The sequence below is a fragment of the Rana temporaria genome, chromosome 3 (genome assembly GCF_905171775.1).
Source record: "Rana temporaria chromosome 3, aRanTem1.1, whole genome shotgun sequence".
Lineage (NCBI taxonomy): Eukaryota > Metazoa > Chordata > Amphibia > Anura > Ranidae > Rana > Rana temporaria.
The window spans coordinates 276161666-276176152 of record NC_053491.1 but is presented as its reverse complement, the minus strand read 5'-3'; the positions used below and the strand labels follow the sequence as shown (position 1 = coordinate 276176152).

At 40.2% G+C, this 14487-nt stretch overlaps 1 protein-coding gene across 1 annotated transcript in view; it reads right to left on the bottom strand.

Annotated features, from left to right (window-relative positions):
• Window positions 1–14487, bottom strand: part of TENM2 (teneurin transmembrane protein 2) — a 1404789-nt gene that overhangs the window by 568540 nt on the left and 821762 nt on the right. Inside the window, exon 5 of the mRNA XM_040344668.1 lies at window positions 1610–1848. Within this exon, the coding sequence (XP_040200602.1) occupies window positions 1610–1848 (239 nt within the window). The remainder of the gene's footprint in view (window positions 1–1609; window positions 1849–14487) is intronic.

Here is a 14487-nt window from a genome sequence, read left to right as displayed (position 1 = left end):
AATACTCTATACCTGGTACAGAAGGTTGATCCTCTCAGGTTGATGCGTAGCAGAGCACACAGAGTCAATAAGAATGAAAACTGTGGCTTTGCATATCTGTGTCTGCAGGAATAGGCTGCAAAGGTCCTAATTGTGAATGAGTTAACAATAGGGGCACTCTGAAAAAAAGGAGTCCTATAGGGTTAGAAGAACTAGTGTCTGCTGTGGATGACCCCATGCATGTAATGAATGTATAGAAGCAGATTGTTCCAATTATTCACACACAGACTGATACAAAGTCATATTAGATATAAGAGGCTTAGAAGCCACAGTACAGGCTTTAGTTACAGGCATCAGAGTTATAGAAGCTACGGATTAGGATGAACCTATAGAAATAAGGGTACCAGGATTTTAAAAATACAGGCATAAGTTCTTTCTAAAAATATCAGTTGACAGCTCTCTGGAACAGTAGAGGGTTTTGAAATAAGTTCACCCAATGCAGTGGGAATGCAATTGGGTGAATTTAACAATAGGTGCTGGTGAGAGTCATAGATGGACAAAGGTGATCAAATCACTGAAGGCAAGCAAGATCAGAAGTCCAAATAATTTCCATTGCACAGAATTTCCTCAGGTGTAACCATTACCTCAATTTCAAAGAAAAAAAATTGTTGACTGGTAAAATTGTGAGGTAGATCTTGATGCTGTTGCCCAACTGGCCATATCTATTAAATTGCTTTGAGAGACTGGTTCACACTGTCAGCCTGTGCCATGGCTCTAAATATGGATAGTACTCTGCAGGTAACTGATACAGTATCCAAAGGTCTGGGAAGTGCCATAATACAGTATCTAGACCCCGAAAGACACGTATTATGTTAGATTCAGGGGACATAGAGAAGTTTCAGAGTTGGGTAACAGCAGAAGCTGTGCCACTTCACTGGACCTTAAGTGGCACTGTACACAAAGTTTTGAAAAGATGATGTGATGCAGAGCTTGGTGCCTGAGGGCCACACAGCAGGATGTCATATCAAGAGGCTTGCTCAGAGAGTGGGTCTCCAAAAACTTTGACACACCACAGCCTGCGCCACGGCACTGGATCTGGAAAGCGCTTTGTGACTAACACAGAACATGATGGTCTGGGAAGTCCCTCAAGGAGAGCCAAGTGCCAGAAAGGTCATATTTCAAGCTAGCCTTGCAATGTTTGGTCCTAAGGGGTTTGGATACAGCCTCTAAAACTATTGCTGAGGATACGTCAATCTGGAAGGTTGCTTTATTGACACCAGCTCAAGTAACAAATTACACTTGACTAGACTAGAATGAAGAGATGTTGATATAAGAGAAGTAAAGAAATTTGCAAACAAGACAGTAAGAAGCATTTTCTTTAGACGAGATTGCATGTCTCTTCTTCAATAAAAAGTCTTTCTGCTTACCTTTTTTTTTAGTGAAGTGTCTCTTTAAAGAATATAATGTAATGCTCATTTAGTGGCATGAATGGAATGATACTCTGTAACGTGGGCCTCTTAGCACAAAGCTAAAATGAACCTTGGGGAGCGTACTAATAAATATAATCAAAGTAATCACATGAACTAGGTTGCTATAATGTTATGAATAAATAGAAAAAATATATAATTACCAATGAAATAAGCCAGGAGAATTGCAAGAAGCACAGCTGCAGCAATGGCCGATAAAGCTGCACATTTCCAGCTGCAATACTTGGACGGCTTCTTTAGTTTGAAGGCATTTCTGGAGAAAGTATTTCTGGGTAACAGCCTTGGAGGAGGTGTGTATACTGTTCCTGATGTCAGTGGATATCCTGGAGAAGAGCTGCTGAATAAAGGAGTTGTTCCAGATGATGTCTTGAACAAGAAGTGCCTGAAAAAAAAGTAGATAAATGTAAAATACCTGATCGACGGTCAAAGCATGCTTTCATGGGGCTGAAACAAGAAGTGGCAGAAGGGATGGTAAAGTAATACGGGCCACAGTTTGTAAATTTAACCAACTTACTGCTTCTGTAGTACAAATTCCCATAATGCAATACGCAAATCTAGTCAAATATTAATGCTAGTGTAAATGCATACAGATACAGACATGTTTAGCTGCAAGCAGAATTGACAGATACTGAATATTAAATTTTTTGGCACATTTAATTCATGAACAGAGGACATCTGTTAGCAAAAAAATACAACATTTCATTAACCCACTCCCAGTATGTCCAAGCAAACTTATGTCTGCGCAATGTTTAACCATTGGTTCAATTTTCCACTGACCTGACAGAAGCAGATACGTACTTGGATCAAATGTAGTTATTTATATTATTGTAAAATAAGGATGAGCGAATCTGTCCAACTTTGATCAGGATTTGTTAAATCCTATTTGAAATCTGTAAAACCCAAACTTAGCAGCAAACCCTATTAAAGTCTATGGGGGGTGGGGGAAATATTGATACTAAATTATGGCTATTTTCAGTAGTTATAGCCAAACTATTGCAAACAACATCCTTCGTGGTAAAGCCCTGCTCTCCATGCCATTTAAAAAAGCTAAATAAATACATAAATATGACAGTACAGTGGAGGAAGGGTACTATTAATGTGACTTGAAGGAGGACATGGAAAAGACACCAATCTTTTAAATTGCAGGCTTGGGTGATGCCTTTAAACTGTGTGGTATTAGAAGTCAGTTCTGTAAGACTGACTTTTTAACAAAATGAATCAGACCTGGATTGCAGAGGACTGCCAAACACCTACTGCAGATATTATTGGTAAAACCAATGTATTTTATATAAATATTCTTTAGGTATATACCTATATAGGGGTAAGGGGCACACCTGTAATGATGGTGTGCAGTATTCAATGTTTTTGCATTTAATTGTATTAATGGGCTAAGTAAGGCAGAAATGGACTGTCAGCAACAACTACCTTCAAAAAAGAAAATAGACCCCAAAGGAAATGGACCCAATAGAAAAGTAAAACGGCAGCTAAAGTGTTAACAATTCAAGAGCCAGCTATCAATCAATTGTTGCAGACAGATATTGGTCCTTAATAGGATCAAGTGTACATATCTGTAAACACAGACACTACAATTACATTTTTTTATGTTAAAGTAGATGTAAACCCAACCACTAAATGCAATACAAGCTTTAAAATGATAATATCATTTGGAAAACCTATTTATTTATTTTGTGTTAGTTTTCATGAAAATAACTGCTGAGGATAGTGATATAGAGGATCTTGTGGGAACTTTCACAGTTTCTCTCCTGTAAGTCACCATGTCACATGCTTTCCCAAAGGACCTGAGCTGATATGCATTGATCAGACATATTCCACAGTTATTACCATTAAAAAAATGCCCTATGAAAAAACACATGCATTCTGTTATCACTGTAATGAATGTGTACAGGGATAAGCTGTAAATATGTAACAAAGAATGAAAAAAGGTCAATACCCTTCCTTCTCCTATTGCCAAATTATCTAAAAAACACAATAATTTGCTACCTACATCAATTTCCATAATAACTTACATCTACATATTTAGGCAAGTGCCTGCAAGCCCTATACTAATCTCCCCATATCAAGTCTGTCTCCAGCACTTCTATACTTTCCAAATCACAGCTAAGGCTAGGTTCCCACTAGTGCAAATTCAATGCTGGTTTCCCTGCTTCCAATTTGCATGTCAGGTGATTGTGACCGACTCTAAGGACCCAGTTCATACATCTTCAGAGCAGCTCAGGTGTGAATTGCACAGGAGTCCAGGTGCTGATTTTGGTCCTATATCAAAAAGGGACCTTTGGCTCTGGAAAGCAGTTTTACTCACACTATGGTGGTGCAATTCACTTAAAGTCGTGAATCTCAGGAAGAAAGTGCAGCTGTCATTTTGGATCATCACTGGGTGTTTCTTCATATTGCAGTCATATGGACTTTCTTTTTCTTCTCAATTCACTGGCCCAGATTCAAGAAGCTATTGCGCCCGCGCAACCATAGGTTGCGCGGCGCAATAGCTGTTTTGCTCCCGCGTAGCGAATGCCCCTGATTCAGGAACATCGCTACGCGGACTGCAGCCTAGGATATGACAGACATAAGCCTCCTTATGCCTTCATATCTCAGGCTGCATTCTTGCGTTGGCCGCTAGGGGGCGCGGCCATTGTGATCGGCGTATAGTATGCAAATTGCATACTACCACCGATTCACAAAAGTTGCGCGGGCCCTGCGCACGCAAGGTACGGAGTTTCCGTACGGCGACTTTAGCGTAAGGCTGCTCCTACTCATAGTAGGCGCAGCCAATGCTAAAGTATAGCCACCCTTCCCGCTCGTGAAATTTGAATTTCACGTCGTTTACGTAAGTGATTCGTGAATGGCGCTGGACGCCATTCACGTTCACTTAGAAGCAAATGACGTCCTTGCAACGTCATTTGCCGCAATGCACGTCGGGAAAGTTTCCCGACGGAGCATGCGCTGTTCGCTCGGCGCGGGAGCGCGCCTAATTTAAATGATTCCCGCCCCCGGCGGGATCATTTTCATTAGGCGCCCTTACGCAGGGCAAATTAGCATAGCGCCCGCGCAATTTACGGAGCTACTGCTCCGTGAATCGCGGGCAAATCGAAATATTTGCGTGGGCGCAGAGCAAAAATCGTTGCCCTTTGCCCACGCAAATATTGCGCGGTTCTACCTGAATCTGGGCCACTGTGTTTACGTGTTTTGTTCAATATTAGTGTTACAGCCCAATGCAGGGCTTATAGTTCATGATTTGTTTATATCAATTTATGATCTTCATTTGGTTTTTGCACATTTACTCACTGGTGCAGTTCTCCTTTACCATTTTGTTTCTGTCATCTCCTGCCTACGTGCACTTGCTCCAGCATAGGCTGCACATCATTGCTCAGGGTTAATTCCTTACAGTGACAATGGACTCTGTCGAAAAAAATTGCTGTATTGGAAAAAAAACATCCAACATGAAAAACCATCGAGGTTACAGCATCATGACAGCACATAGGGAGCAGGGTTGATGCGTTTCACAAATTTCTTTGCTTAGTCATATACGGGTTATGACTAAGCAAAGGAATGTGTGAAACACGTCAACCTGTGCTGTCATGATGCTGTAACCTTGATGGTTTTTCATGTTGGATATTTTTATACCAATAAAGCAATTTTCCTTATCCTTGGAGTGCGTTCAATCGTTTTGTCTCCTGCATCAGTTACCCAGATCATGGACCGGACCTGAACCTGATCATTCAGGAAGGTATTACCATCACCTGGATCAGTGTTATCCCTTGTTCATTGTTTACAGGAAAACAATTAGTAGACCACGATGCTGTCACCCTAAAGAAGTACCTGACAAAGCGCCTTCATGGCAGGATAACCAGCTCTTATTTTAAGAAGAGTTACCGATTTAAAAAGATTGACATTTTTTGAAATTACTTTCACAGGTTAAAGTTTCTGAGAGTTCTAAGTGATTTGGTTTAAATCTCAAAGCACAGCATTTATACGTATACATTTAGCTGCAGTACATATAAATAAATAGTGTCACAGTAATAAGTACATTTCTACTTGAACAGTATTTTTATGCAGTAAAACACATACAGGTAAATTAATGTCAGTTATTCAATTAAAGTAAAGTGGTTCTAAAAGCTGAAGGTGAAACATATTCAGTGTGCAGCTTTGCCCTCAGCCCCCTCATCTGAGCCTGATCCTGATCCAGCGATGTGCAAGAGAGCAGAAACTCTCCCGTGTCTCTGCTTCCTCATTGGCTGACACACAGCAGCAGGAGCTTTGGCTGCTGTCAATCACAGTCAGTGAGGAAGGTGCTGGGGTGGGCTGAGCTGTGCTATAAGTGTCTCATGGACACACAGAGGCAGCTTGGGTGCAAGCACGCACAAGTGCCCCCAGAGCAAGTAGGTGGCCAGAAGCACCATCGGGGGACTTGAGAAGAGGAGAATCGGGGCTACTCTGTAAAACCATTGCACAGAGCAGGTAAGTTTGACATGTTTGTTAATTTTAAGAAAAAGGTGAACGTTTACAGAGGCTTTAAATTCCCTTTTGTTTTAAAAAAAATAGTCACAACTATTTAATATCTCTACTTAAAAAAAAGTGTGCACAGAGGTTTTCTTCAATTCCAACACATTTGGTTATGTCTAAATTTCTGTAAGCATATTTTTTTGGGCTGCACATTATAATTAGAGTTGAGCGAACCCGAACTGTAAAGTTTGGGTTCGGTACGGACTTTGGGTTTTTCCCGAACCCGGACTACTCCTCTTCACATTGGAATGCCACTAATTATGTAATTTCTACATATTTACACAGCGTTTACATCATCCCCATCAAACAGATGAGACAAGGAGCATATGCTGCATTGTGCATGTGCTGCGTAGTGTACAGACAAACTGAAAAAAAATGCTAGGAAATAGGAATCGTTTTTGTGGGCAGAAGAGACAACCTCCTAGCAATGTTTTTATTTTATGAGTTTAGTTTCTCTCAGAGATCATTTTGTTTGCGCCAGTATGTTCCAGGAAATGTAACAGTTGATTTACACATAATTTATTTAGTATGGTCAGGGTTTAGAAAAATGCAATAAAATTATAATTTTTTTCAGTAACATAAAAATGTAGCATAATAATATTTTGCTTTCTGCTTCAGTTGCTTCTTTGATAAAAAAAAAAAGTTTCTACAGCTCATTGACTGATCAACAGTGACTTATCTCTCAGACAACTTAGTCTAAAATTTCTATCAGACAAATTGTACCTCAAGGCATGCAACTTCAATGTGACCCCACACCCTTGTGACATCAACGGCCCAGCATGCCCCGGTCGGTGATGTCACAAGGGGGCAGGGTCACTCCTTGACATAATTGGGTGACTCTGCCCCTTAGCTCACCCCCCTTCCCTGGCCTTCCTGGCTGCATGGTCAGATAAGGGTCTGGTATGGGGACCCACACAGTTTTTTTAAAATTATGGTGTTGTTCCCATTAAAATCCATACGAGACCCAAAGGGCCTGGTATGAATTGGGGGGCACACTGTTTTTTTTCAGAATTTTCTATTGTCGGCATTCTATTGTTAACATTTCAGATCTCAGTGGGGAAGCCTGCTAACAGCTGATGTGTCATTGGTTGTTAAGGTTGTGGCAGACGGATTCCCGCCCCTTAACAGCCAGATATTCTTAACACAAAATTAGAATCGGTCGATCATTATGCAACCAATCTCAATTCTAATCATTCTGAAAATTTGGAATTAGTTATAAATAAATAAAACCGAATTAAATGAAACAAAACCAAGCGAATTCTGAAACAAATTAACAAAATTTAATTAGTAACATAACAAATCTATCTGGAACAAAATTCAACACATTTTTCCATTCTGCATATGTCTATATGCAACCTACAATGTATAGATCAATTATCTATAGTGGACGATTTCTTTACTTTTTTTTTATCTGATATGCCAGGGTTGCCCCTAAGGAGGAACTGAAATGACTGTGGTGAAAATCTCATGGTGCAATAAACATTAGATATACCTTTCTGAAACAGTTTCTATTTTAAACTGGTAGAGGTCTCCTTTAAATATCTAAATTGGCAACATTTTAACCTCATCCTGATCTACTGTAAAGTTCTAATTAGGTTGCTAATTGTATCTATTCATATGCATATTTGTGTTTAGCCAGTCTTGAAAAATGTGTATATTTTTTTAAATAAAAATAAAAACTTGATTTCGTGTTTTAACAGCTGAGAGGTAAATTTGCATTGGAATAAAATCTTCTGCTACTCAATGAAACATATAAAGTAAAAAAATATTTCATAACTTCAAAGCATTATGTGCTTAAAATACAATATCTGTAAATACATTTGTAAACAGTATATCATGATGCGTCAATGAATATTTAAATGATGCTTTCTACACAAAACTGCAAAATAGAAACATAAATATGTTCATTCTAATAGTGGGGATGAAATTCACTTTTATTGGTACTCCTAGAGGACTAGTAGGTACATAAAATCATACATAACAAGTCTCTGGTGAAGGCAGATTTTATACTATATTAGAGAGTTTAATCATAATCACATCTGTGATAGGTTGGTAATGCTGGAAAAATAGATAAAAGCTTTATGCAACCTAAGTGTGATCAATGAACACTGTATACACACATACATGTTCGCCAATATGGGCCATGCATGTTCCTGATGAAATTGTAATAATGAAGCACATGGGATGAAACTAAGCAACATTGTTACATTTGTCTCTTTTTTCCACCATGACTATCTGATTGTGGCATATTAGGCTTTTAGTAAGATGATATTAAAGGAATGTGAGACATTTTCTTTGATTTTCTTTAAATGCCTATGGTTTAAATTACATACACCCTGATGCTAAAATACCCGCCTACATTTTGAAGGCTATAATATCTGGTGAGTTTTATTCCATAGGTGGTGGGCCCAGTGTTGTGTGGCCCTTTTTGGAAGACTGTGAAGAATAAGTACATCTATTTCTTCATTCATATCACATTGCATCAGAATGTTTGGACTATTACTGCAAGGACTTTTTTCAAAGTTTGAACTATATTTTGGGACTATCACCTTTATTAGATTTTTGATATACTGTATACACTATATTGTCAAACATATTGGGACACCTACCTTTACACACACGTGAACTTTAATGACATCCCAATCTGTAGGGTTCAATATTGAGTTGGCCCACCCTTTGCAGCTCTAACAGCTTCAACTCTTCTGGGAAGGCTGTCCTAAGGTCAAGCAAAATCCATAAAGACATGGATGAGCGAGTTCGGGGTGGAGGAAAGTTGGCCCACCCTTTGCAGCTCTAACAGCTTCAACTCTTCTGGGAAGGCTGTCCTAAGGTCAAGCAAAATCCATAAAGACATGGGTGAGCGAGTTTGGGGTGGAGGAACTTGACTGGCCCGCACCTCAACCCAATAGAACACCTTTAGGATGAATTTGAGTGGAGACTGCAAGACAGGCCTTCTTGTCCAACATCAGTGCCTGGCCTCACAAATGCGCTTCTGGAAGAATGGTCGAACATTCCCACAGACACTCTCCTAAACCTTGTGGACAGCCTTCCCAGAAGAGTTGAAGCTGTAATAGCTGCAAAGGATGGGCCAAGTCAATACTGAACCCTAGGCATTAAGACTGGGATACTATTAAATTCATGTGCGTGTAAAGGCAGTGGTCACAATATAGTCTATGTTAAAGTTATATATATATATATTATGAATTAATTTGTGTAATGGTCATGCATACTAGGCATAGGACAGGCTGTGTGTATGACAGCCATGTTGTTCGGATTTCACCCATTACAGTTTGGAACACAAGGAGGCCTAATGGCAGCATTGGTCTCATTTTACATCCCCCCAGAAAGCCATCTTGCACAATACACAACTGTTAACTAATGCCAGAACTATATTATCATTTGGGAAGGCTTCCCTCAGATAATTTGTAACGTTTCAAGTTCAGACATCCAAATATGAATCCTGCCATATTTATATTCATTCCAAAGCAAATTCCATGCTGGACAATAATATGCATGTTAGCAGTCTGTAAACAGTAGGTATTCAAAGATATGAATACTTAAAGAAAACTGTATCAGGGAAGTGGTCATAAACTACCAGATGGCCACTCCTCAGCCGCTTAATTAATCAGATGGTCTCTGACAACACCACTGGGATATCAGAGAAAAGGGAGGCTGCTCCTGAAGTTGACAGCTCTCGTTTACTGTTAAACTAAGGAACACATAGCTGGACTCGAGAGAGCCACTGTACCATTTTTGTTTATTCATTGGACTTGGAAAACTAGGACATTGCTAAGTACTCTTACATTTTAACTCTTTTTTTGCTGTCTCTTTATTTCTTTGTAACATCTTTTTTTCTGCAAATATTTTGTTTGCATCACTTTGACCTTTTCATTATTAAACCATATTTTGCAAAGTGTTAAAACTGTGTCTTATTTTTTCAATGCAAACTTTAATGCAAACTAAAAGAATCTTTGTCTCTCGAAGAGTTCTACTGTCGTATAAATCTCGGAATATACCTGTCTGTGGTGACAGTGTGTGGTATAGATGTTTATTTGAAAATCATAGTTGTTATTGATAAGATTGTGAGTTTTCTCCTCTGTAAAAAGGTGGTGGTGGCAGTTTAAAGGGTTAATTGCTTAACCACTTCAATACCAGGCATCCCCTTCCTGCCCAAGCCAATTTTCAGCTTTCAGCGCTGTCGATTTTAAATGACAATTGCGTGGTCATGCTACACTGTACCCAAACAAATATTTTTATGATTTTGTAAGCACAAATAGAGCTTTCTTTTGGTGGTATTTGATCACCTCCGGGGTTGTTATTTTTTTGCTAAACAAATAAAAATAGACTGAACATTTTGAAAAAAAAAAGTTTTTCTTTGTCTCTGTTATAAAATTTTGGAAATAAGTATGGTTTCTCCTTTACTGATGGGCGCTGATAAGGCTGCACTGATGGGCACTGATAAGGTGGCACTGATGAGGTGGCGTTTATGGGCACTGATGATGGGCACTGATATGCGGCACTGATAGGTGGCACTGATGGGCACTCATTTGTGGCACTCATATGCAGCACTGATGAGCACTCATAGGCGGCTCAGATGGGCACGCATAGGTGGCACTGATAGGTACCGATAGGCGACACTGATGGGCACTGAAAGGCTGTACTGATGGGTGGCACTGATAGGTGGCACTAATGGGCACTTACAGTAGGTGACTGCGATATTGTGTTTCCAGCACGATGGCATTGCGCTGATTCTCGGCGACAAAGTGCCGACATCTCGCACTCGCTGGAATAGTAAAAGCACATTACAGCGAGCGCGACATAGATGCGACGGGGATCCGACTTGGACCCACGGAGCAGCAAGTCGGCAAGTAGGCCTCTTATGACATCACAGTCCCAACTTTCCCCTGGACCCACTCTGGGGCAGGGCGCCCCCCTGCCCCCGAGCACTCACCCCCCCATGTTGAGGGCATGCGGCCTGGTAAGGCTCATGAGGTGGAGGGGGGAGCGCTCGCTCGTCCCCACTCTTTCCTTGACCGGCCGGGCGGCGTGCTTGGATACGGGTCTGGTATGGATTGTGGGGGAACCCGCACACCGTATTTTCGGCATAGGGGTTCTCCTTACAATCCATACCAGACCTAAGGGCCTGGTTTGCTCCTGAGGGGGGAACCCATGCCGTTTTTTTTATTTAAAACCTGGCGTGGAGTTCCCCCTCATGATTCATACCAAACGCCGTGGCTAGAATTGGTGGGAATCCAAGTCGGATCACCGCCACTTCTATGTTGGCTTTTTCCTATCGCGGTGAGCTGGCTCAGCGCTGGCTCCCGTGACGGGGCTCGTAGGTGGTCAATCTCGCAGAGAAAGGGAGCGAGATTGACACAATATCGCGGTCACCTACTGTATAGGTGGCACTGATGGACACTGATGGGTGGCATTGATGACACTGATAGATGGCACTGATGGGCATCACTGATATGGAGGCACTGGCAGGCATTGCTGATGGGCCCTGGTGGCCATGGGTAGCATCCCTGCTTGTCCTGGGTGGGCATCCTTGGGGAGGCTGCACTGATAATCAATCAGCACAGACCCCCCCTGTTAAAAGAGCCGCTGATTGGCTCTCCTCTACTCGCATTTGTCAGATGCATGTGAGGAAAATCCGATACACAGTTTTTCCTGTTTATATCGTGATCAGCTGTGATTGGAAACAGCTGATCACGTGGTAAAGAGTTTCCATCAAAGGCTCTTTACCGAGATTGGTGTTGTGGTGTTTCAGCCAGCTTGTTATCCTGATTACGTCATGTGACGTCCGGTCAGGATTACACGACTACTTCGCGCAAGTCATATTGCTTTATGGCGGGCGGGAAGTGGTTAATTAACTTAACCTAGTGACAATTGCTCTCAGGCTGCTGACATCTAGATTGTGGCTAGAAAATCTGTGTGCAGGGTGCAGCTGAGAGTCGCATTGTTACGTAATTTACAGTGGGTGGTGTGAGATTGGCCAGTCCTTTAGTGAGACCACTTACATTCTCACAAACCTGTGATAACTAACTCTGCCTTTTTTGAGTTATATATTATATTGCAACCTGTTTATAGATATTGGTTTGCACCTGACAGGAAAATTAGAAACTCTTAAGGAATACCAAGGCCTACCCTGGACTATGATCGCAATGTACCATGCAGGAATCTTATCTGTAAGACATTTATGAGACTTTTGCTATACACGTCTTACACAAAAAAGTGGAGAAAATCTACAACTCTTGTTGGAGTTTCGCTACTATCTGGGGCTCTATTAGGCTGGCCATACATCGATTGAAATAATGCCAGTTCAGCAGGGACCAGACAATATTCGATCCATGTATGGGCAGGCTGGTTGTACACAAGTCGATATATCAACTTGTGTACAGCTAGCCTGACGTTTTTTTCTGGATGATCAGCGCCACCAACTATAGCCAGCAACACTAATCATTGTATTCTAATGACGGGAAGTCTCCTTGCTAGGCATTTTCTCCTCATCAACCCATTGGTTGAAGGGAAAAAAAAGGTTGCCTTAAAGGAGCTGTAAAGGAAAAAAAAATTTGCCTAAAATTTATGTCTGCAAGGTAGACAGACAGAATAGTGTAATGATTCTGTTAAAAAACGAGTAAATACCTATTAAATTCCTTCATCTATATCACCTCCGGCATTCTAGTTTCTGTTCTCTCATTCACTTCCTGGTTTGCATCGGTCGTTCATGTAAGAAGTACATTTCCCAGTATGAATTTCTGCACGCCCAGTAATTCACACCTCCTTGAAGTCTCTAACACGTAGAGAGTGTCCTGCCACACAGATGTAGTTCCCAGGAGGGGGTGAGCACGTTACTGACCACCGCAGTAAAGCCTCCCTTCACGGTGGTTAGTAAAATCAGACAAGCAGGAAGTGAACAGAACAGAGAAGAAATTGAGCAACTTCTGAGCAAAAACGAACAATGAGGAAGAGAAAAGAGGAATGTCTGCAGGTAAAGGATGCTTATTATGAAAAAAATGTTTTCCTTTACAACCCCTTTAAAGAGTTATCCTCACTTCCTGTTCTTCTGACAATAGTCTTAGCAGACAGCAAGTAAGGAAAAAATTGCAATAGGGACATAAGAAAAGAGAACAAATTGGACTGGTGTTCTTGTTATTCCATGCACTACTAAAGAAAATGATTTATATTTCTATCTGTGGGGAATTTTCTGTTAGGTAAAATGTTGACGGCACAGGAAGTAAGGGTAAATCTTTCTAACAGAGCCTGAGATAGACGGTAAACACTGATAGAAGTTTTATTTCTAACCCACTCTGTCCACAACTAGAAACAAATGTTTTGGCTTGGTGTTAATTTACTCAAGGAAAATCAGCTGTTTTACTTCATAAGGAAAGTTGAACTTTGCAAGAGAATTTTCCTTTAGCTTAATGAATGAGTTGAATCATTTAATCATGTGCAATCATGTGCAAACAAAATGCATTTTTTTTCATTTTCTTTGCATGTGATTGGTTATATTTTGCAAAGTGAAATATTGACCACATTTACTAATCTCTAGGCAAATTGCCTTGCAAATTGCAACTTCCATTGCAAAGTAACTGAACTAGCCTAACCAACCCCCTCAAGCTTATTTGTATATACTATATAGGGTTGATTTACTAAAAATTGAGAGTGCAAAATCTGGTGCAGCTGTTCATGGTAGCCAATCAGCTTCTAACTTCAGCTTGTTCAATTAAACTTTGACAAAAATCTGAAAGCTGGTTTGTTTCTATGCAGAGTTGCACCAGATTTTGCACTCTCCAGTTTTAGTAAATCAACCCCCCCCCAAAAAAAAAAAAATCCTTCTTTGCAAGCTTTGAATTATCTTTCCATGGCGCACCAGGTACATATTGGTTTATTGGAAATGTGATTGTTGGGTACCTGTATCGTAGTGTATATTCATATTCTTTTTTTTTTTCATTTATTGCCTTTTTTTAATAATTCCTTATACATAAATTGTAGTAAAATATAGAAACATTGTTGGTTTGTCAGAAATACATTCAGCTTCAAAATCCTGTTGTGAGATGAAAACACATGGGATTTTTGTGGACTGACTAGTGTCAGCCCTGCTCAGTTTTCTTTTTCTAAACTACTCAAACCATCCCCCATACATACTGGATATATATAGTTTCATGATGAGAACTAGAGGGCTAATTATACTCCTTGAGATACCGTATCACAGGATGTGTACAAGATAAAGTTCTGAGTATTTTTTTTCACTTATTGAACACATAAAACAAAATGCTTATTTAACTTGCATATTTAACAAACCAAAACAGAGCAAATAAGAGAAATTCATTGTTAGAGTTTACATATATACTTTAAGAAGACACTTATATATTGGGGAAACAGTGTTGACATGCTGTCACTGAAATTCTCCTCAGTGCTGTAACCATTATGCCTGAAAACCTCTACTAAACAACAAGTCAATGAAAATTTCACAGCTGTTTCAACTGTGTCAATCACTTCT